The sequence below is a fragment of the Nyctereutes procyonoides genome, unplaced genomic scaffold (genome assembly GCF_905146905.1).
Source record: "Nyctereutes procyonoides isolate TBG_1078 unplaced genomic scaffold, NYPRO_anot_genome, whole genome shotgun sequence".
Lineage (NCBI taxonomy): Eukaryota > Metazoa > Chordata > Mammalia > Carnivora > Canidae > Nyctereutes > Nyctereutes procyonoides.
The window spans coordinates 28961301-28983466 of NW_026575146.1; the positions used below are offsets into that span (position 1 = coordinate 28961301).

A 22166-nucleotide genomic window follows, 5' to 3' on the forward strand; every position below is an offset into this window, starting at 1 on the left:
CAAGAGGCAAAGAAGAATAGAAGGAAATGGAGGAGAAGGAAACCAGCCTTCCCTGACACTCGAGCACATTCGTGGGGAGCTTCATGTCTCACAGGAAGATGAAATGACAAGCAACAAAGACGGCAGGATTGCTTCTTTTCATCTAAAACCCACATTCCAGGGATCTTACCTGAAAAGTTTTTGTAATCCACTAGGTCAAACATAACAACGGCAACAGCTGACCATGTGATGATCAGAGCAATGACCAGAAGCCAGGCTGCTGGGGAGCTGAATGTTGTCACTATGTCTTCTGTGACTGTCCTCTTCAGCACTTTTCCAGGGGATTTGGGCACAGATCCATTTTTGCTGTCGATCACAGTTGTGGTAGTAGATGCATTTCCTAATCAAACATTCAGAAGGAAGAATCACAATTTAGAACTTCCTGTCAAATATTAATGACCAAAACCCCCACACAGATTATATATTTATTGGGTTGTTTGCATCATTTTCTATAGTGCACACACCTCTCAGTGGCAGGGCCACACCTCCTGCCTCCTCCCTAGGATTTACCCTAAGCTCTGAAATCCACCTGCCCTAGTGATTAGCATCCCTCCTCTCCTCCACACTGTAAATAATTCCATGGAAGCCACAAACTTTGTCATCACCTTTAATCATTTTTACTTCTCCCCTACTGCTGCCTACATTCACTACCGTCAAAGGCAATGGATTTTTTAGACGAGTTGTTTTTCTGACATCTTTTCCCTTTATTTAGGTTCGTATGTCAGTTCTGAATGTGAGCAAAACTATCTCCCCGGGTGAGAAACGAAATCAATGATCGAGGAGTTCAAATGGATGAAATACTTTTTGGATATCCTGGTTTAACCGTATAATTGACCCTTCCATGGAGGACATTCATTTTTATTTGTGAAGGGGCACGGAAGATCAAAGTGAATGATGTTGGAAAATCTCATTATATCCAGTAACCCTTTTATCCCTGCTTTCAAAGGTCTACATGTTTATGGAGGAAAAGATTCAAAAAATTTTTTTAAATAGCAAAATAAATAGATAAATGGATCATCATTTGTAATCTCATGAACCAGAAACAGCTGTTATCAATGTTGTTCTACTTATACCTACTTTTCAGTACATACATTTAAATATATAAATATGTCTTATTTGTTTTTGAAGTCGTCATCACTCTTTCCTTTATGTTTTTTACTAGGCAATATATAATAAACATGTTCTCTTGCGGTATGTATTCCATAAAATACCCACTTCAGTGGCTGCATGGCACGTCACTTCGTGGCTATGCATAATTTAGTAAAAAAGCTTTCTATCTTGGGATACGGTGGATTTTTTCCTCAGCACACATTAATAATTTTTACATTAGGAGATTTTCCTATATATAGAATTTCCGGGACAAATAACATTATTGCTTTTATATCTTTTAGAGTATATGTATGTGTTTGAAAATTAGTATATATGTTTGAAATTTTTACATGCCAGGAGTCTCTGTTTTCTTATCCTCGACAATTCTGGGTATTACCGGTGTTCAAACTATTTGCAATAACATAGGGGGAGAATCCTGCTTCATTTGTAATTCTTGGATCACTAGAGATAAGCTTTTGGTATATTTATTTTCCCTTTATATTTTTTATCTTGGGAAATTTTTTGTTCAATGTGCTATAAACCTCCATTTGGTGGTTTAAAACCCGTATGCACATATACATGTACACAATCATATGTCTGTATATATTTATCTATGTGTGTGCATGTATATGTATTTATACATATTTATACATTTTTAATAATTGCAAGAGTGTATACATTATGTCATGTATATACATACACAAACACACACATATGATAGCAAAATTTTATCTGATCTTATGTTGTCATTTTTCCCCTCAACTGTTTACCTCTTTTTTTTTTTTAAAGATTTTACTTATTTATTCATGAGAGAGAGAGAGAGAAAGAGAGAGATGGCAGAGGGAGAAGCAGGCTTCCATGCAGGGAGCCTGACATGGGACTTGATCCTGAGTCTCCAGGATCAGGCCCTGGGCTGAAGGCGGTGCTAAACCGCTGAGCCACCCAGGCTACCCTGTTTATCTCTCTTTTCTTTCCTTTTTAAGATTTAGTTTCTTATTTTACAGAAAGAAAGAGAGCATATGTGAGCAGTGGGGTAGGGGCAGAGGGAGAGCGAGAAAGAAACTTAAGCAAACTCTGTACTGAGCATGGAGCCTCACACAGGGCTCTATCTCATGACCCTGAGATCATGACCTGAGTGAAAATTAAGAGTCCGACATTTAACTGACTGAGTCACCCAGGAGCCCAACAATTAACTATTCTTAATTCTAGTTTTTACTTCAAAATTACATTCTCAGACTAAACAAAACAAAACAAAACAAAACAAAACAAAACAAAAAAACTCCAAATTTTCATACTCCTTTGACACTTTTTTTTTTTTTTTACCTTTGACACTTTGCACAAAATAAATTTCACCTAAATGGAAAGTAACTACTTGTAGCTACTTTTAGAATGTGCTAAATAACAGCTGGAAGGTTTTAGGATTTTCAAACTGAAGGGAATTCTTTGTATTCCTTGAAGGCCTCAGAGTGGAATTAAAGTGCTCCTTTCAATCTTTCAACCTCTTTCTCTACCTGGCACAATTCTTTCTTTCAGTGAGGTCTAGCTTTATCATGGAAACAGTAAAGCAAAACAGGTCGGCCACAGGTTTTATAGACAAGAGAGATTGGGATTAACTTCCTGGCTGGAAGGTCACTACTGCTTCTCACCTCTGAGTGAGAAACCTCCGTAACTGAGGATGGAGGATGGTAAGACTCAATTCGCAGGTTTATGATGGTAGAGAAATAACTCACGTCAGTTGCTTGGCAAATTTCCTGCTACGTCGAATTATTCAGTAAATTGCCATACAACAGCAACTAAACTATATCTTCGTTATTCTCAGCATCACCATAGCCATTACTTTTACTGCCACCTCCATGGCTAGTACAACTAAAGTGGTAAGGAAAGGCCAGGAGGGCAAGATTAACCTCAGAAACAATGGTAGAGACTGAAAGACTAACTCTTCAATAAATCCAGGCATTTGTTTTCATTGAATAAGCCTATACGTTAGGCTAAGATATTTTCGGGGAGCCAAGGTGGGATGTTAGAACTCCTTCAATGACCTTCTTTCAATTAATTTACTTCTTGTGATGCAGAAGGACACAGACTGTAATTTATTCATATTAATGGAGAGTGTTTTGCTCTGTTAACCAGTCAAGAGAGATGATCTATAACAAAGTTATGTTGTTATAATGCAAATGTTTTCAGTGTCATGGAATTTGTTAAACCAGAGACAAATTTTGAAACTTCTAACAGCTGTATACACAGGGTGCTGAGAGTTTGAATCCAGTTCGTATGAAAACTCTTAGCTATGGGGGGGGGGGAATGAAAATACTACATGCATAATTAAGTAGTCTAGTTAAAAAAAAAGTGTTACTTTTTAAACTTGTTTCTTTACCAATAAATAGTGCTATCCTTCTCTTGACAAGAATAAGTGCCACAAAATCCTATCACTGACTAGGGGGAAAAATCAAATACGTTCCAAGATAAATATTAGCAGGTATTAATAATAACCAAACATAACTAACACAAAGATTTCTAGGTGATGATAGTAAATCTAGCCCCGTATTTTTAATAGATTAAAAAGCTGAGGAGATCAGTGGTAAAATGAATTAATTAAGAATTTGAAATGATTTTAGGTCGAAATTAACAATAGCGACAACCTTTCTTTTCTGAAAAACTATGTGAATATATATCCCAAGGTCATGAACTCAATTTAGTTGAAATGTTAGCAACGTGGAAAAATACCTTTAAAAAATAGATTTCACACACTGTACTTGAGATGGATCTCAAAGAAGGAAAAATTAGAACGAACTCATATCATATCCTTTCATTGATTTTTGTGCCAAATTCCCATCACTTCTAATGGCAGTTCTGAAAATGGATGAAGGATAGGAGTGCTTCGAAGTGCAATTTAAGATCCAAGTGGGGCTACAAGTGAATCAAACCTTCGGAATAATGATTTGCTGGAGAGTAAGTGAATTACAAGTGTTTAGGAGAGGCCACCTGAAAGTTGATATGTTGCTAATCTCCAGTTTTTTAACCTCTGGAAGACTTCCTACTACTGCTATATGGAGAACACCAGAAGAATTGCTTTTGCACTTCAGACTCACTTCAGTGAACTATGTGTTAGAGAGTATTTCTGTAGGCAATATCATACACACCTGCTTGGTATCTTGAAACCAAAAGAACAAATTTACTGGGATTTGATACAAATTAGTTGAATCTTGGTCACATTCCCTTTTTCCTGGTCACATCTTTAAGCAACAAAAAAATTTTAAAGAGACATGAATTTCCATACTTTTTTCTTCTTTTTTTTTAATCAGAAAAATGAGAAACTATATAAATTCAGAAAGCAATGCAAATTTTAAGTTTAATGTTAAAATGTGAACTTTCAGATTTAAAAGTACTGATATTATTATGAATCCCAAATTTTATCTCACCTCATAATCCTGCCAAAATAATTATGGTATGATATTTTAAATGAATGAAAATGTTAAAACCAAATGATTTTTAAATTTTTTCCTCTCTTTTTGTCTTCACATCCTCAAAATTTCCACTTAAAAACTAATCAAGACTCAAAGATGTTGAAATATATTCTGTGTATCCAACTCAGAAGGCAAAACTATAAGCAATTTGAAAGTAATCTGAAGGTTATACCGCTTACAGAAAATTATGTGTTTCCTTTGTTATGGAAACACACTAAATTGTACCTTTCATTTTCCATTCAAATTTACTGCAGAAGCCACACCGAGCCAAGAGGAATAAAATGGAGGGGAAATAAATTGCCTTCTCTGACAGCTGGTCAAGATAAATGTGAAGAGCAGAGTGTGTAATCTGAGATTATTTAATGTTTGAGAAGTACTTTGAAGATGACAAGACCTAGTTATTGATATGGTGGAAAAAATGAGAGGTAAATATTACTGAGAAATTCGACATAGGCAATGCTCCTGGAAAGTTGGCATCTCAGAGCAGCCAGGATATGTGACGGTACTTTCCATGCCTACTCTTTCATTCCATTCCTTCTGATTTCATACTAATTACTTTGATTGCCAGAAGGCTAAAGTTAGCTTCAAAAGAAGTGGGGACTTGGCTGAAAGGCCGTATGACTGTACCATACAGTAAATTAGGGGCTGCTTATGTAATGATGATTCCAAAGACCCAGTTTTGTAGTCAGGTTAGGCATTGAAGACTAAATCATATGCCTCCTAAAAGAAGTCACTTAACCTCATCATGCCTTATTAATCAGATCAAACTGCCAAGTACACTTGCCCATTATTATTCCTAGGGGAAACTGACAATGTAATCTCTTCCAGGATGCTCAAGAAAGACACCTATATTCTAGAATGGTATAAATAAAATATTACATTCTTATTATGTTAAAGCATTAATTATGAATTTTGCATTTTCCTATGTGATGTGGCTTGTGGAGTACTCCAATGTCGTATTTTTCTTTCAAAAATATGAGAACAAAGGACAGAGAAGGAGTATATACTACAATGGCATTGTAGAAATATGTTTTGTTCCAAAATTATATTAAGAATGTAATTCCCAATTACAAGTAAGAATGACCTTTACTATATTTCAGTGTTTCAGAAAACACATGTAAGTAAGGATTTTGGAGAAACATTGCTAAAAAGATCTTTTGGCAAGTAAAGTTGAAAAATGAAAAATCCATCTTTTATCAATCCTGTTGTCTGCAGAATGTCCATGTATCACAAACATAGACATCTGTGACAATTAAATTATGTTTTTCTACAAGTATATATAAATTGAATGAAAATAGGTTTTGAGAGGCGAGATATACCATGTCAATTCACAAAAACAGTCTTTGTCAAAAATATACCATGTCAATTCACAAAAACAGTCTTTGTCAAATAATCCTTTTTCAAAATAGATGCTTTGAGATATATTTTTTAGATAATTATATGTGTGTGTGTGTGTTTGTAGTTGATAAACCATAATAAATACCTAGAGTAATTTTTAAAAGAATTCAGATTCTAGGCACTTGAAAAAAAAAAAACCCTATTTTTCTCTTTCAAGGTAAAAGTGGCTTTGTCTCACACCAGAAATAGATCTCCTGCTAATTTCAATGAAAACCCTAAATTGCCACATTTTCTCTGAGATTTTTAAGATGCGATCATTGTAATGATATTCCAGAGAATGATTTAGCAACCTAATCTACCTACAGAGGTAGCCAATATATACTTATTTTTTGCATTAACTAATAATCCTTCCTATCAATCCACTCCCTATATTCTTCCAGCAGATGAGTTTTTTTTTTTTTTCTAGTGGTAGAACTAGAAAGTGAACCCTCATTTAACCTCCAGCCATAAAGCTGGTTCTTTAAAACAAGCTTGACCATTCAGAACACCCTTTGCCTATGACCATACAGGGATGGACAATCAGAATCCTCCACATTTTTTTTGTGGAGCTATTGAATGACATTCAATTTCTGCTGAGGTTGGCAAGCTGGTGGGGTCTACCAGTAGTCCTCTAGCCCATTGGTTAGAGAGTCTGTTGCAAGATGGAAGGAGGCAGGATCCAGATTCCACTGTGTAGGTTCACAGAGCCAGCTGTGTTTAGAGTCAGAAAGACCTCTGGACTTTCCAGTTATATGAGAATATATAAAATATTTTGGGTATGTTTGTATTACTAGCCATCACAAGTTCTGAGTGATGCTCTGGCTATGGCTAGGAATGCAAATAATTCTTTTCCTTCAATGTTTGTGTTATGAGGAATGATCATTCAGAACAATCTATCCAGATTCTTTTTAAATTATTTTCATTTTTGAAAAAAAAAATCTCTTCATTTTCAAGTGGCTTCATTGTCGTGGTTCTACATAAAAAGAAATCTTTTGGTGTTTTCAGGGTCAAATTCAGATATTGAGGTACTCTTTCTAAGAAGAGGTCACTTGTGTTCTGGGTGAGTGAGAGGCAGGATCTCTCTTCCTGGGTGGTAGTCCCTTACCATGACCCACTAGTCCACTTTTCAGTTTAGTAGCCCTTCCTACAAATTAAAATAGATGTCTTTTTTTTTTCTTTTATTAACTCTGGTAAGCTCAGCCTGCCCCTACCTTTTGAACTTTTCATCTTCAACTTAGCAGTTACTACTTTTTCTAAAAATAGTAAACTGACTTTAGAGATGAAGAGCAATAATGATTACGTAACTAGAGTTCATTTTTTGAAACAAAATGTGTTGAGCTCCTAACACATTAGAGATAAAATGCATTGTGTTTTATCAATTTAAAGTGGGCAAGAATTTCTGATGAATTCCTTTTTTTCTATTTAAAACAAAAAAACAAAACAAAAAACTCCTCTCTTAAAATCTAACTTAAGAATTTCAACTCCTTAGTGGTATTTCTGTGTTCTTTTGAAATAAACACTATTATTTTTAGCTATGATTATATGTTTTTTATAAATACAATGACATAAAATCATCCTGACTTTTGGAGAGTTCTTTTTTTTGTTGTTGTTTAACAAGTTTCTAGGTTGAGAGTAAGTGATATATTTTTTAAGATTTTATTCATTTATTCATGAGAGACACAGAGAGAGAGAGAGAAGCAGAGACACAGGCAGAGGGAGAAGCAGGCTCCATGCAGGGAGTCCGACGTGGGACTCGATCCCAGGTCTCCAGGATCACGCCCTGAGCTGAAGGTGGCACTAAAACTCTGAGCCACCTGGGTTGCCCTTATCTATCTTTTCATAGCACATAGTACTTCAGCACTTTTTACACTGTGAGGTCCTCGTAAACAATAAATGTGAAAAACCATAAGTCTAGCTAAAAGGAATCAGCTTTTAAAAAGTACCATGCTAAATAACCACAATATTTCTGCATATATTTACTAAATAATGTCAATAATTAAGCAGACACACTTGTTTCTGATGAGGCAATTAGAACTAGGATCCGCAATGTTATTAGGGTTGTTGCCTCCAAAAGGTGCAACATCCAGTTTCTATAACCAGCTCAGGCACAGTAAATGTACAGATGAATAAAACTGCTGATGGTCAACTTACAAATGCATGTTGACGTATCATCTTAGTCGGTGAGGGCTCCCATAACAAAATACCACAGACTGGATATCTTAAGAGAATTTTTTTTTTTCTCACAGTTTTGGAAGCTAGAAATTCCAGAAGATAGTGTCAGCACCATCAGATTCTGGTGAGGACTCTCTTCCTGGCTTGCAGATGGTTGCCTTCTCACTGTGTCCTCTCATGGGACAGAGAGAGCAAGAAAGCTCTCTACCATCTCCTGTTATAAGGGAACTAATTCCATCATTAGGGCTCCACCCTCATGATCTCATCTATACCTAATTACCTCCTAAAGGCCCTCTCTCCAAATACTATCATGTTGGGGATTACAGCTTCAACACGTAAATTTGGGAGTGACATGATTCAGTCCATAACAGGCATATTTCTATTTGATTATTTAAAAATTGGTCAATGAATATTAATATATTTTAAGATTAATAAGCATAGCTATTTTAATAGAGCTATATCTTTCATGTTAAAATAATAGAAATCATGGCCATGGTCCATTACTACCAATACATTCCCTAGTGGCCCAAATCAAAATGTCAGAGGGTACTACATATCGTGAGGTAGTTTAAGGATGGAAATTCATCAACAAGACCCATGAGATCACCTTTTTATAACAATTATTTTGACAGATTCAATCTGATTTATTTTAGGAAAATAATCCATCCTCACCTCATAAATGCAGGAAATATCATGCAAGAAGATAAGCTGTCTTAGGGTCTGTCTGATTTTATAAGTTTGAGGTTTGGGGATAGAATCCACAGAAAGTCTCTCAAATTTTGTGGATTTGGTTTCAGGCAAACAGAAGTAGACTGGTTTCTAGCAAATGTGATTTGAACAAGACAGGCATAAGATCCATAAACTATACTCAAGTTCTTTTGAGAAATTAATTTTCTAGCATTTTATGTTTGGGTTGACTCATTTTCTTCCTGGGCCAAATATGCATAATTGAAATGTTTTACCTAGCCCCAGCATTCCTCCTACTAAATTGCATTCATTGTCATTGAATCACAAACTTACTGAAATAGAAAAGGCTGGAGTAATGGCATGCTATTTCAATTCAGAAAAAAATACTAAACTCAGTGCTTCAAAATCATTAGCTTTTCATTATTTGTTGATTCTAATGTGTGTTTTTTCCTTTCTTTTTCTTAAAGATATTTTCATGGAAATCAACTATTCCTTAAGAATTAATCAACTCCTGTTGCTTTTACCCAATGTGGAATCATAATCCTACCATTGCAGTGTCACAATAGCTTCTACTTTATTTTCATTCAGGAAGTGTGACAATCTCCCCGGGGACCCTCCATAAAGGCACACAGGTATTCATACTCCTTTCACATAAATGTATTCAGTAATAATAATAAGGACTTCATGTAAAGCTTCTTCTTAAAACTATACTCATATAAGATAATGGGTTTCTCACATTCTCATCAGCAACATTCAGGAAATTTAAGAAAATGCAAGAACTAAGATCTAAATTTCTTTCAAGTTTACTTCTCTGTATGAGTTCTTAGGTAATTGTTTCATGAATCAACCTGGCTCATTTTTTGATATACTCAAATACAAATAAAACCGAACCTATGTTTTCTATTTATAAGGAAATTTCCATACATTAGTTGGAAAAGCAGTGATAATTTAAAAATTCCATCTTTTTCATATGTACATGTAAATGAATAAGGATATTTTAGAGTACATAACCACTTGTATAGCCAATTTAACATTATATAACTAATAATAGAGTATATAACCACTAATTTAATTGAGTACCCCAGGGATTTTTAAAATAAAAGTTGTAAGAAAGTATCCTTATTTTTTGCATCTTTAAATTAAGAATAATATAAATTGACACTTTCTATAGTTACCCCAGATTTAATGTTATCGCCATAATTTGACTGAAAATAGATCCATCAAATTCTTTAAATCTTCAATGAAGCAAAATAATAATTTTCATGAAAAAAGATATATACTTAGAATTAAGCACTACTGTAATAGGATATGATTATATTTTGTTTAACTTGAACTCACATCATTACTAAGCTACTTGAAAAGTTTAGAACAGAGCAGTATAGCCAGAGCTTTCACCTTTCTCAATTGAGTCCATGTACCTCATGAAGAAAATACCCATATTGCATGAAGAAAATGCAGGCGAAAAATTTAGAGAGATAAAATTTGCTGCGTTGTTTAAAATCATTTAATCTATAGGAAAAAAGCAGCTTCCTGTGCCTTTCAAGGACTTCTAAATGAGCTTGTGGTTCCTTTATGCATTTCTGAAAAGAACATTAAGGTATCCATGCTCATATTTTAAAAATGCAAGCAATTAGGTAAACACAAATAATACTTTATACAAATCTTTCTTTTAAGGAGTCCATAGAGTTTTAGAAACAGCTGATAAAGCTGCACATCTATAAAACAGAGCAAGTATTCTCATCCTCTTTGATACGAAAGGAAACTGAAACAGGGAAGCTAAAGAGAACCAGTTTTTTAAAGTCTACTCATTATCAGAGTTTCCAAAGAATTAGTATTGCTTAGTTCCGAATATTAAATCTTCTGAATTGTTTGTCCAAACAGACCAAATACTGATCTTAAACTTAATGTCTGGAAGATGCAACTCATTGGCAACTAATAAAAGGCTTTGTCTCTGGCCAATTACAGTTCTGAAATAAAACAATTTTAAAAAGCAAAGATAAAAACAAAATGATGAATAATTGAACTTTTTTTTAACTCCTTCACACTCTTCAACATTTCAGTTTTACTAGGAAGAAGAGCAGTCTTTTGATTGAGTTGTCTAGAGATAAAATTATATCCTTAGCACCTCAAGGAGTAAGAAATAAATGGAAAATTAGGACCTGGTCCTCTAAGAACCTGCTTGGTATTTACTGTCAGGTTAGACTCAACTATGGTATCAGTACTGGGGAGGAGACAAGAGAAGCCACTATCCTCAGTCAGCCCAGGGTTAATTCCAGGTGTTGGGACCATCAGTGTTACAGAGAATGGTGAAATCCCCTATCCTCTCATTTCAAATAGCTTATCTGAATAGGATTTTACTATTGACAGACCAGTATTTCTGACATTTAGATCATTCGGAGCAGTTATTTCTATGGAGTGAGCATTTTTATAAGCTTTATTTGACTAAGCTTATTCAAGCATTACAACTGCATTAGTATCAGCAAGCCATAGCAGATTCCATAAAGCAAGCTTTATAGAATTGTGGTTGCCCAATAGCATACTCTTTTGGAAATTACTAAGCAGCCTTCCCTCGAGTAACACAGCTCTAGTGCTATGCTTTACAACATGTTTGAAATCCAATGTCTCTATCTTAGAAGAGGAGAAAACAAATGGAAAGCAGTTCAGGATTCTTTTTTTTTTTTTACATTAAAAAATCACTTTACTTTTTAGTTTTATAACAAAAGGAGAACACATTAATATTCAAATTTGAATATTGAACTCTTTGGTTCAGCATTAGAGGAAGTTCTTCAAAGACAGCATTTATTCTTTTCCACATCTTACACCTGATTAAATGTGTCTCCTATAAAAGACTCTACAGATCGTATAAAGAATCACATCATAAAAAAGTTTTGCTAAGGCAGTTTTCAGGAGAAAATTATAATGGCTAATATTCTAGTCCCAAAACTGATCAAAATTATATTGCTTTAGGCTTCTATAGCATCTCTGTTCCAAAGAAACTAAAAATCGTCACCCAAGCCAGACTTTCTGGGGAGATATATATGGTTATATATATGATTTCCTGGGAGAAACAGTCATTTCAGAAGCCACAGTTACTCATAAAGAACATTTGGTTAATAATCAAAGGAGATCATATGGGTGAGGTTTGTCAAATCTTAATATGGTAAAAAGTTGATTTGTCATTTGGCAAGAATTAAACACTTACCAGTTTGCTAGGGCAGTCATAACAAAGAACCACAAATTGAGTGACTTAACAGAAATTTTTGCCTCATGGTTCTAGAAGCCCAAAATCTAGAGTCAAGGTGTTGTTCCTTTTGAGAACAATGAGGAAAAATCCTCCAGAACCCTCTCCTGGGCTTATAGATGGCTGATTTCCTGTTCATACAACATTCTCGTTGTGTGCATGTCTATCTCAAAATTTTCCCCTTTCTATATGGAAACCAATCAGATTGGCTTGGAGCCCATGCTGTTGACCTAATTTTAGCTTGATTACATCTGTGAAGATTCTATCTCCAGATAAGGTCACATTCTGAGGTATTGGTGAGTCAAGTATTCAACTTACAGATAATGGGTAGGGGTACACAGTCCAATCCATGACATGGTCTCTTCGCCATATTATCACCAAATTATCTTGTGAATGATTAAGCTAAATCTATTCTAAGGCATTACCATTAATGACTTACGTAAAATGAAGCCTTGTGTTAATCAAGCTGTCAAGAAAGTTTTAATTCTTTTTCAAATTGCAAAGGTAACTTGAAACTGTGAAATTATTCAAATGATGGCCTTGGTAATAATGCTCTATTATTTTCCTTCTGTTATAGAAACATTAAATTTTAAAAATATTTGTATGTATAAATATTTGTATTTTAAAATATGTATGTATATATAAACATACAAACACCACAAGTCAGGCAAATGCCATCAACATATTTTAATGAAATGATAGATTATCAAAACCCAAAGTAACTGCAACTAGGTCAGATATTTAACATAGCTTCTTATCTATTCATTTTTTCACTAAATTGAAGTATTAGATTCCTTTAACCAGATATTTCATATTTTTATGTCTTAATATATAAACCATAGTGTAAATAAAGGAATCAACATTCATGGATGTTATGCTTTCAGAGAAAATTTTATTATAGGTTGTAGACTTTATATGATTTAATTATAACGTCATAAAAAAGTAATGATTGCTAAATCAAAATATTTACGATAAAAATGTTTCTCCAAAGAATATATGCTTCCTTCACTTATCCTAGAAAAAGAATAATTTGCTCTAATAATTAAGAAATGCCTAATGCATTAGTGTAATTAAACAGAATGAAATCCTAGCTATAATATTTGTTGATTGATCCTAAGAAAATTTACTCAGCAAAATCTACCGCCCTCACATATTTATAACACTGGAAACTTTTTAGGGTTAATAAATGACTTAAGAGCCATAATGCAAAATATCGAAAAATAGATTTGGACATATTTTTTAGTGTTATTTAGATACATCTTTGGTGTTAAAAAAGACTTTCCATTTATCATTCTTTCCTGAGGAATTCTCAGTAGACAAATCATCATTCTTTAGCAAAAAGGCCTAACAACTGAAATAAAAAATAAGCACAAACAAGCAAAAATAAGTCTAAATATGGTTCCAGCCCAGGATATGCCTCTGTAATATGGAAACAGTGTAGCTACCCTGTCTGTGAGAACCACATTTCCTTATTCATAAAATAACAACAATGTGTGAACCCATAGATTCCATAACATGACTGAAATGCATTCATAGCAAAATAGAAACATCTCCTGGTTTCCTGCAAATTGTTTCTCATGAAACTGAAACTGAGTATAATCTATAAAATCTAAGTCTTAATTATGTAAAGCAGAACATTTTAATGAAATCATTTATTAATTTATTCCATTGTTCATTTGTACTTTTCATAGATCTTATGAATAAAAGTCTTTTTAAAAATTCATTATTCTAGTAGTGCTTCCTTCAACACAATATTTTATTATTTTTCATATGGCACTTTCTGCAGTCACATCCTCCTCAGATTCTGTGACCTAAAGCAAGCTATTAATGAATGGGACAAAATCAATTTGCCCTGCAATGGATCCTGATGAAAGACTGAATAGCTGCTAAGTGGACTTTTCCATAAATAGATTTGCAAATCTAAATGAGAAATTAAAAAGCATTCAAGAATTCTTTTTATCTTCTTTTAAAGATGGCTTTGGTTCTTCTGAAAGGAAAGAGTAATCAGAGAAAGCCTTGTCAGGTCATCTTAAAAAGACATTTAGAATATGCCACAGGTCCACAGCAAACGGTTAGGGATGGAGCAAGAAACTGGGAGCTGGGGTAGGGCCGACTGGGGAACCCTCGGGGTGTCACATACATGTCTGCAACAGGTCAGGCTCTGCAAATGTAAAGCAAGGGTTGGCCCCTCCCTTCCTACAGTGACCAAAACCAGGTGACAGACAGGGAAAGGATGTGAAAATTCTTCAAGGAAAACCATAGTGCTCTGGAAATCCTATTAAGGGAATGTGACCTATAGCAAAGTCCTAGGTGCATTAGATGTGCTTGTACCCAAGCAACACAAATCCAACGGACTGTGTGATTGCCAGCTCCACCTCTGAGGCCCTGTTACCTCTGATCCCTCATCCCTTCCAGTTAGTTATACACTCCAGCAAACCCAGAATGGCTATGGTTCCTGGGACGCATTCTTCGGTGAACTTGAGCGCTCCACAGCCTAGGTCTGAAATAACTCCACCTGATTCTCCACCTTGCCCCTTCCTCCTTCTTCAGGATTCCGCTTATTGAAACATGACCACACTTACTCATTTATTATTGTCTTTTGTCTATTTTCCATGTTTTCCTGCTATGGTAGCCCAGCTGAGCTACTGCAACTGAGATCATATGGCCCAGCGAATCTACAGTATTTACTGTCAGGCCCTTTACAGGAAAAGATTGCCAATTCCTGCTCTTCGGGTTTGGGAGAGCAACTGACAAAGTAGGAACTTAAAAATAGATATTTAATGGTTTTAAAATTGGGGAATAGTAACTGAAGCTAGCATTTATTAAATGTTTATCAGGCGTAGAGGAGGTATATGGCACGGTGACGGAAAAGGACGGTGCTGGGTTAGAATCCTGGCTTTTCTCCTTTCTAGCTACTGGCCCTTAGCACTCACCTGTGAAACCGAGATCATTAAAATGACCTCATCGGGTTATCATGAGAAACAAAATATTTAGCACGGTGGTAGGCAGAGTAACTATTAATTCCTTCCCCTCTCTTGTTCACGTTCCCCTTAGCTTAATCCCTTATTGATAATAGTGGTAAGTATTCTTCCAAACAAATATAGCCCTTTTTAAGATTTATTTATTTATTTTAGAGTGACAGAGTGGGAGTGTGAGGCTCAGAGGGAGAGGGAGAAGGAGTCTCAAGCAGACTCCACGCAGAGCAAGGAGCCTTGCATGGGACTTAATCTCAGGACCATGAGATCATGATCCTGAGACTATGACCTGAGTCAAAAGCAAGAGTTCAGAGCTTAGCCAACTCTGCCACCCAGTTGCCCCTACATATGGCCTTTTTAAAAATCTCTTTTAGGGGGAAAATGACTTCAGTTCCATCCAGTCATTCTTTTTGCCTGTATCTCTAAAGTACCGAGATTAAATTTCTTTTTCAAGTATATGATAATTGAGGTTATATAACTGAAAACGTAAGCCCCGAGGGCTCAGAAGTTCATTCCTTTGAAGAGACTACATTGCAAAGTATACAACTGATGTTCACCTCACTCAAAACCACCATTATAATAAAGCCAAGAAATGTAAACAATTCAGAAATGTATTTCTCCAACCAACGTTCAGAACCCATAATGGGTAAAATCCTGCATTTCCATTCATATGAAAACCTCATAGTGTTTTAAATGTATTAACCACCAATTACAGAAAGCACAGCATTGCCGTTTTTGTTCATCTCTTCCACAGCTTGGTGCTATTCTTTATTCTAAACAGGCACGGGGTCCCGAAGGATTTTCTCGTAAGGTAGTTATTTGGAGCACAAATGTATTTCCCCATTTTAATTAAAGGATGTTATGAAGGTTGGTTATGGTCTCAATATGCCCATCAAAACCTTTTTAATATGATGCAGCTGAATTGTTATACAAATAAAACTGTAGACATGCTCATGCTTTTTTATGTGTTTGTATATTATCTACCTCAGGGATGGGAGCGAGGCCCAGCCAGCTCAGGCCTCAGCTCTATCAGGCAGCCTGAGATATAAACCTCCCGGGTGAGTTAATTGTCCCTCCTGGATGCTTGCAGACCACCCTCTTTGTACATTTACCTGAGACCTAACATATTATATTGCAATTACCTGTTTATTTTTCTGAGTCTTCCACTGGAATGTAAGCTCCTTGAAACTTCTTATATTCGGTTGCATATTTCTGGTGCCCAGTGCAGGGATTGGCTCTACGTAAATGTTACTGAACTGTTGTGGTGACCTGAATATAAATGCCTCATGGTGGTTTTTTAACATAGTAGATGCTCAAAACATGGGTACTGATAGAGAATGAGCCACCACCCCCATGCCCTCTATATTATCAGTACCAGGCAGTTGTTCAAGGACATGTTTTGCATGTGCCCCTTTATCAGCAGATTATCACAGTGTGTGAAGCCTTGGTAACATGTGAGGCAAAGGTGCACTTCTTCCCCCCAAACTCCCAGAGGTCAACAAGTGGAATATTGCTGAACCCCAGCCACTGTCTTTAGCTCTCTAGGAGAAAGGAGCCAAGAACAGCAGTGTGGTCTTCTGGGAATGACACAGAAACAGGCAGAGCGAGTCAACAATGGAGTGAACTGGTGAGGAATCCTGAGAGCGAGGGCTAAGGAGAAAGACAGGTGGCTTTGCTATCTGAAAATAAAGGAGGGGTGAGAACAAAGTTTGTGGGCACAGGAGCAACAGTAGCGTTTCTCAGCCTTTTGGGGGTCCTAAGTCTTGTCCAAGTACAGCTGCATAGGGATGGAATATAAATTCAGAACTTTGTGTTAAGAAACATCCAACAACTCTGGTTCTAAGTGGTGAGGGAAGAGGGCTATGGAAGAAGAGCAACTGCCATCATATTCACAGGTAATTAGAAGCATATCTGGGAGGTGTTCGTAGGTACAGGACTAACGTATCGTCCCTTTTTTGCTTTCTAAATTTGAGCTCTGAAGAGCATGATTCTGCCTTAATTCAGCACAGTTGTATCTATTGAATAGCAATGTATGCATTTATGGCTCTTTTTTATCATCTTTTTTGAGTCCTTAAAAAACTAAAGTAATTTATTATTTATATTGTACTTATCAGGTAAAAAACTGAACACAAGTGAAAATTTGCTAATATGAAAAAAAACTTTTTTTTTTTAAATGTATGCCATGTGTATCTGATTTCTCATCCGTCCTTCACTCCCTCAGCCAACCATACTTGACAGCTTATTTGTGTTAGAGTGAAGGCTGGTCAAAGATGGCTATGTGAGGCATTGCACAGTTAAATGCGAGATGATAAATATTAAATATTTGCATATATATTTTTAATAAAGATCCTAGTACTAAAGTTTTATACTCTCCTGGATGGACAATGGAGACAGGGTTTGTAGACAGTGAAACGTGTTACCATTGGCCCTTCTGACATCTAAGGGCCAAAACTGACCATTATGAACAACATAATGCTTTACCTTGAAATGGGTTAAAGAACCTAACCATCATTGACACTTTTTATTTACCCTTGCTGCATATCTAGCCATTAGGATTTAAGAATAAATTTGCAGCCCTTTCTGTACCTTGAAAAGCAGATTTCATCATGGAAAAGACTACATTTTCTTTTCAACACTAAGTCAACTATCATAGAGAATCAGAGAATGGTGGTCTCGGTCAAGGCCCCAGCTACTCCACATGCCTCATTTGTGCTTATTAGTAGACGGTATTCCTTCTTCTAAGCAGTCATAACTGCTATACCAGAGATGAAGACTGTTGAGGAGAGAACATGCTAGATTTGTACCCTTTCTTGCTTCTTCAGTGAGGCACCTTTCTGCAGGGTACAACCTATAACATTCCCATTCTATCTGAACTGGGGAACTGCAGGTTGGCAGGTAACGAATAACCAGTTCAAGAGTTTTTGTTTGTTTCTTCGTTGGGCTAACAACATCATACATTTGTGTAACACCTCAGAATCTGTGATGCCAAATTACATAAGTCATATCAACTGATCTTCCTGAAGGAGGCTGAGCAGCTAACCCCATTACCACTTTAGAGAAGAGAAAACTGATCCTCAGAAAGACTATGTGATAAGTCCTGGCAAATAGCGGTGCCAAGATCCAGATCATTAGGTTCAGTCAACTCAATCAGCTGGAACTAGAGCATCAAGAATAATAGCAAAACCCTACTGAGGTAATCATATGTCACACACTAGTCTGAGGGTTGGAAATAGAGTCTCTACTCTTAGGATATCTATATTCTAGGGAAAAGAAATCATATTTCAACCTGTTTTCAAGATGAGTTTGCATAATAGGAGATTCAAATTTAAGTGAACCCCTTACCTTCTTCAATGCAACCAATGCCAAGAGTTACCTTATCTCAATCTATTGCTGAATGAAGGAAAAGGAATGAACGATGCTGACAACAATAGAGAAACTGAACTCTATGAAAATCATGATACTTACCATAAACTTTCCCCTCCCTGAGCTTATGGAAGTAGACTTTAGAAAGGGCATCTTTCAAATGAAGACTCTCATTATTTCCATATGCTCTATGGACTGGCAACTATAGCACAGGATAAAATCCCAAAATGGCAATAAAGACAAAATGTACTCATTATGCTATTCCTCCACAACAATGACTTCATACTATTTCTTTAGCCAAAACACAGTGATTATATTTAAAATAAGTATGCAATTTAGATTCATAAAAATTATGCAGCAATATAAAATTAAATTTTGGCATTGGGATTTATTCTTCAATCTAGCATCAGTTCTTATTTAAATTTTAGATATTTAGAATTCAAATTTTTGTTATTCCAGAGGCTACTATAATGTAATGGATGGATCATAGGGCTATTGAAATCCAATCACAACCATAATACTATTCGTTTTGACTTTTTTTTCTCTATGGTGGTTTTTAAATATAATCAGCACAGAAGAAATTAGAAAGCCATTATAGGAAGAAGCATGCTTGTGTTTCTGTCCAAGTTTGGTTTTTCATGAATTGTAAACATAATCTAAACGAGGATCACAAACACACAATTGGAATCTGGAAATGAACAGCCTGATTTAGTCTTATCTAGATGCCATTAGGAAAAATGTAAACGCTTGATTTTGTCTTTTCAACCAAACTCAATCCATAGCTTATCTTTTATTGGAATTTTAGTACAATAAATTATGCTTAAAGTTTCCTTATTTATATCTGTTTTCTTTCTATATAGCGATCTTTTATGACTTGCCAAGCCACTTTACTTTGATGCTATATTTGATTTATTTTATCCTATAGGTTAGTATTATAATGAGAGTTCGATTTACTTATCCACTCATTCGCTCATTTATTCCCCCGACATTCACATACTTATTCATTCATACATTCACTCACAAATGTTTACCGAGCACTTACTTGTTCCAGGAATTTTCTAGGTTATGAGGATGAAAAAGATGGACCTAGGTCTGCTCTCTTTAATTTTTTTAAAGATTTGAGATTCTTTATGCTTTTCTCACTGCCACTGTCCATTTTCCATAGATCTTGAAACTTTGCTGAGATAGTAACTGGAAACTCCCTCATATAGCTACTTTGCAACATTTTTTAAAATTTGGATCTTCGCCAAAATCTCAACTTTGAAGCATGTATTTCTAAAAATACCAATGGGGATGAACTGAAGTTAACAATTCGAATGCTTCTAATACTACTTTTCTTACATGCATCAATTGCAATAACATACCCACCCTTACTGATATTGTCCTTTATTTTGTTAAAGAAAACGAAACTAGAGTTAATATTGTTACCAAAGGAGGTAACATCTATATGAAGTAAGTTGATGAGTTCTCCAAAGATTGCTGAAATAAAGTGGACCATAGTTTGGCCTCTTTTTATTCATCAGTAAATGTATATTGAACCTTTTCCATGACAGTCAAGTGTGGAAGATTAAAAAGTAGACAAGATCTTTTTTTTTTCTTTTTATTTTTTATTTATTTATTTTTTTTTATGATAGTCATACAGAGAGAGAGAGAGAGACAGAGACACAGGCAGAGGGAGAAGCAGGCTCCATGCACCGGGAGCCTGACAGGGGATTCGATCCTGGGTCTCCAGGATCGCGCCCTGGGCCAAAGGCAGGCGCCAAACCGCTGCGCCACCCAGGGATCCCAAAAGTAGACAAGATCTTATTCCACCTTCCAGCAGTTTAGCAAGTGTTAAGACACCTGAATGAAGCATAACCACAGCATCATTTGCTAATTGTGTGAAGATGTCATGTACAGACCACTGTGAGAATTGAATGTAAGGAAGACACTTTAAACCAGGTGGCAGGACAGTACATGTAAAAGCTTAGAGGATTAAAGAAGATTGTATTTAAGAAATTGCAGGTCTAACTAAGCATGTCACTGGGGACAAAGGCACTTGTGGCAAAGTGGAGAAAGAAGAGGGGAAAGATAGCTGAAAAGAAAAGACATCTCCAGGGTCCGTGACTGCTAAGATGAGGAAGTTGGGCTTTCTAACAACATAGCCAGCCAGAGCTGAATTTTACACAGAAGGATCTTGATCATGTTTGTATTTAGGGAAGTTTATTTAAGTAACAGGATACAGGAATTTAGACAGAATCTCCATCAGCGAATTGTGCAGAAATCAAAGTTTCTGTAAGGAGCTGAACTCTGAGGATGCTGTGAAGAATGGAGAGGAAAGGTTGAAATTCAGAAGTATTTGGGGAAATAGTATCTGCAAGATTTGAATTATTTGATGATTAAGTTGTGGTGTGGAGAAGATGAATGATGTCATAATTAGAGAGCAGGGAAGGTCAATGACTTGATTATTAAAGTTCTAGCTCTAAATATTAGGCAGATAGTGTCGTTCATCAAGACAGAATATTGAGGGAAAGAAGCAGGTTTTCTGGGAAAATGATGCATTTAGTCAGTAGAGTAGCTTGATATGTACTTGAACAAAGTGATTGCATCTAAGTGTTTAGCATTTCATAATTACTAATGCATATACCAAGTGTTTACACGCACACATATACACATATTTCACCGCATGTATAAAAGGGTGCAATCTATGATGTATCATTGTTGACTAGATTCAGGAAAATTTAGTTCTTTACAAAATAAGCTTTTAATTTGAGCAGTAAAATGCCATCATTGTGATTCTTGCAAACCAAGTAGCTAGATATATATATTGTAAGAATTTAATGTATATATGTAGTCTTTGCAAGACAAGACAAAGCTCCTCTGAACATATTGGAAAGGGATAAGCTGACATCTTAGAGAAGAGTATCCAATGACTGACATTGTACATTAGGCATATAACACTAATAATATGGCTTTCAACTATCTACTAAAAAACCTATTTAGGGATGCCTGGGTGGCTCAGTGGTTGGGCACCTGCCTTTGGCCCAGAGCATGATCCCAGGATCCGGGATCGAGTCCCACATCGGGCTCTCTGCAGGGAGCCTGCTTCTCCCTCAGCCAATGTCTCTGCCTCTCTCTTGCTGTGTCTCTCATGAATAAATAAAAATCTTTAAAAAAATAAATAATAATAATAAACCTATTTAATAATAAAGAAAACAAAAAGATTTCACTCCAAAGAAATGGGTATTTATAAATTTTAATCGTAGTTTAAATCAACTTTTATGACACAATATGCTTTAAGCCTCCTATTTTATTTTTGATGGGTAATGTCATTGAGTTAAGCTTTCAATTTTCACTTGTAGTGGCATAGGTGATTGGGCTCATTATCAAAGACAAAGCCCAAAGTTCAATATTGGAAAATAGATCTTTTCAAAGGTCATCGTCATTGGTCAACCAAAGTTTATCTCCAAGTTTTCCATGAGTAAACAATTTGCTAAGTATATTTATAGTGCCAGCAAGTTAAAAAGGGGGACATTTAATGAAATTATAATGATCAAAATGAAATAATTCAGTGGAGTGGAAGAAAATATTTTAATAATTTAAGTATAAGCTTTATCATTTCAAGCATAATTAAATACTACTTACATTAATTTTATTAAACATTTGAAAAAGTTTTTAATTTTATAATCCATCCACACATAAACATGAATTTTACATAAATACATATATATCTGACCAAATATAGAATTTTGTTAAATATAGAATGTTTTTCTCTTTGTT

The 22166-nt window shown here is 35.5% G+C and overlaps 1 protein-coding gene across 7 annotated transcripts in view; it reads right to left on the minus strand.

Moving 5' to 3' along the window:
- Positions 1-22166, minus strand: part of TRDN (triadin) — a 368093-nt gene that overhangs the window by 323513 nt on the left and 22414 nt on the right. For all 7 annotated transcript variants that reach the window (XR_008662524.1, XM_055310519.1, XM_055310523.1 and 4 more), the window contains exon 2: positions 170-379. Coding sequence is in view for 6 of the 7 variants with exons in the window: in XM_055310519.1 (XP_055166494.1) it covers positions 170-379 (210 nt within the window). In the remaining variant the exon portion in view is untranslated. The remainder of the gene's footprint in view (positions 1-169; positions 380-22166) is intronic.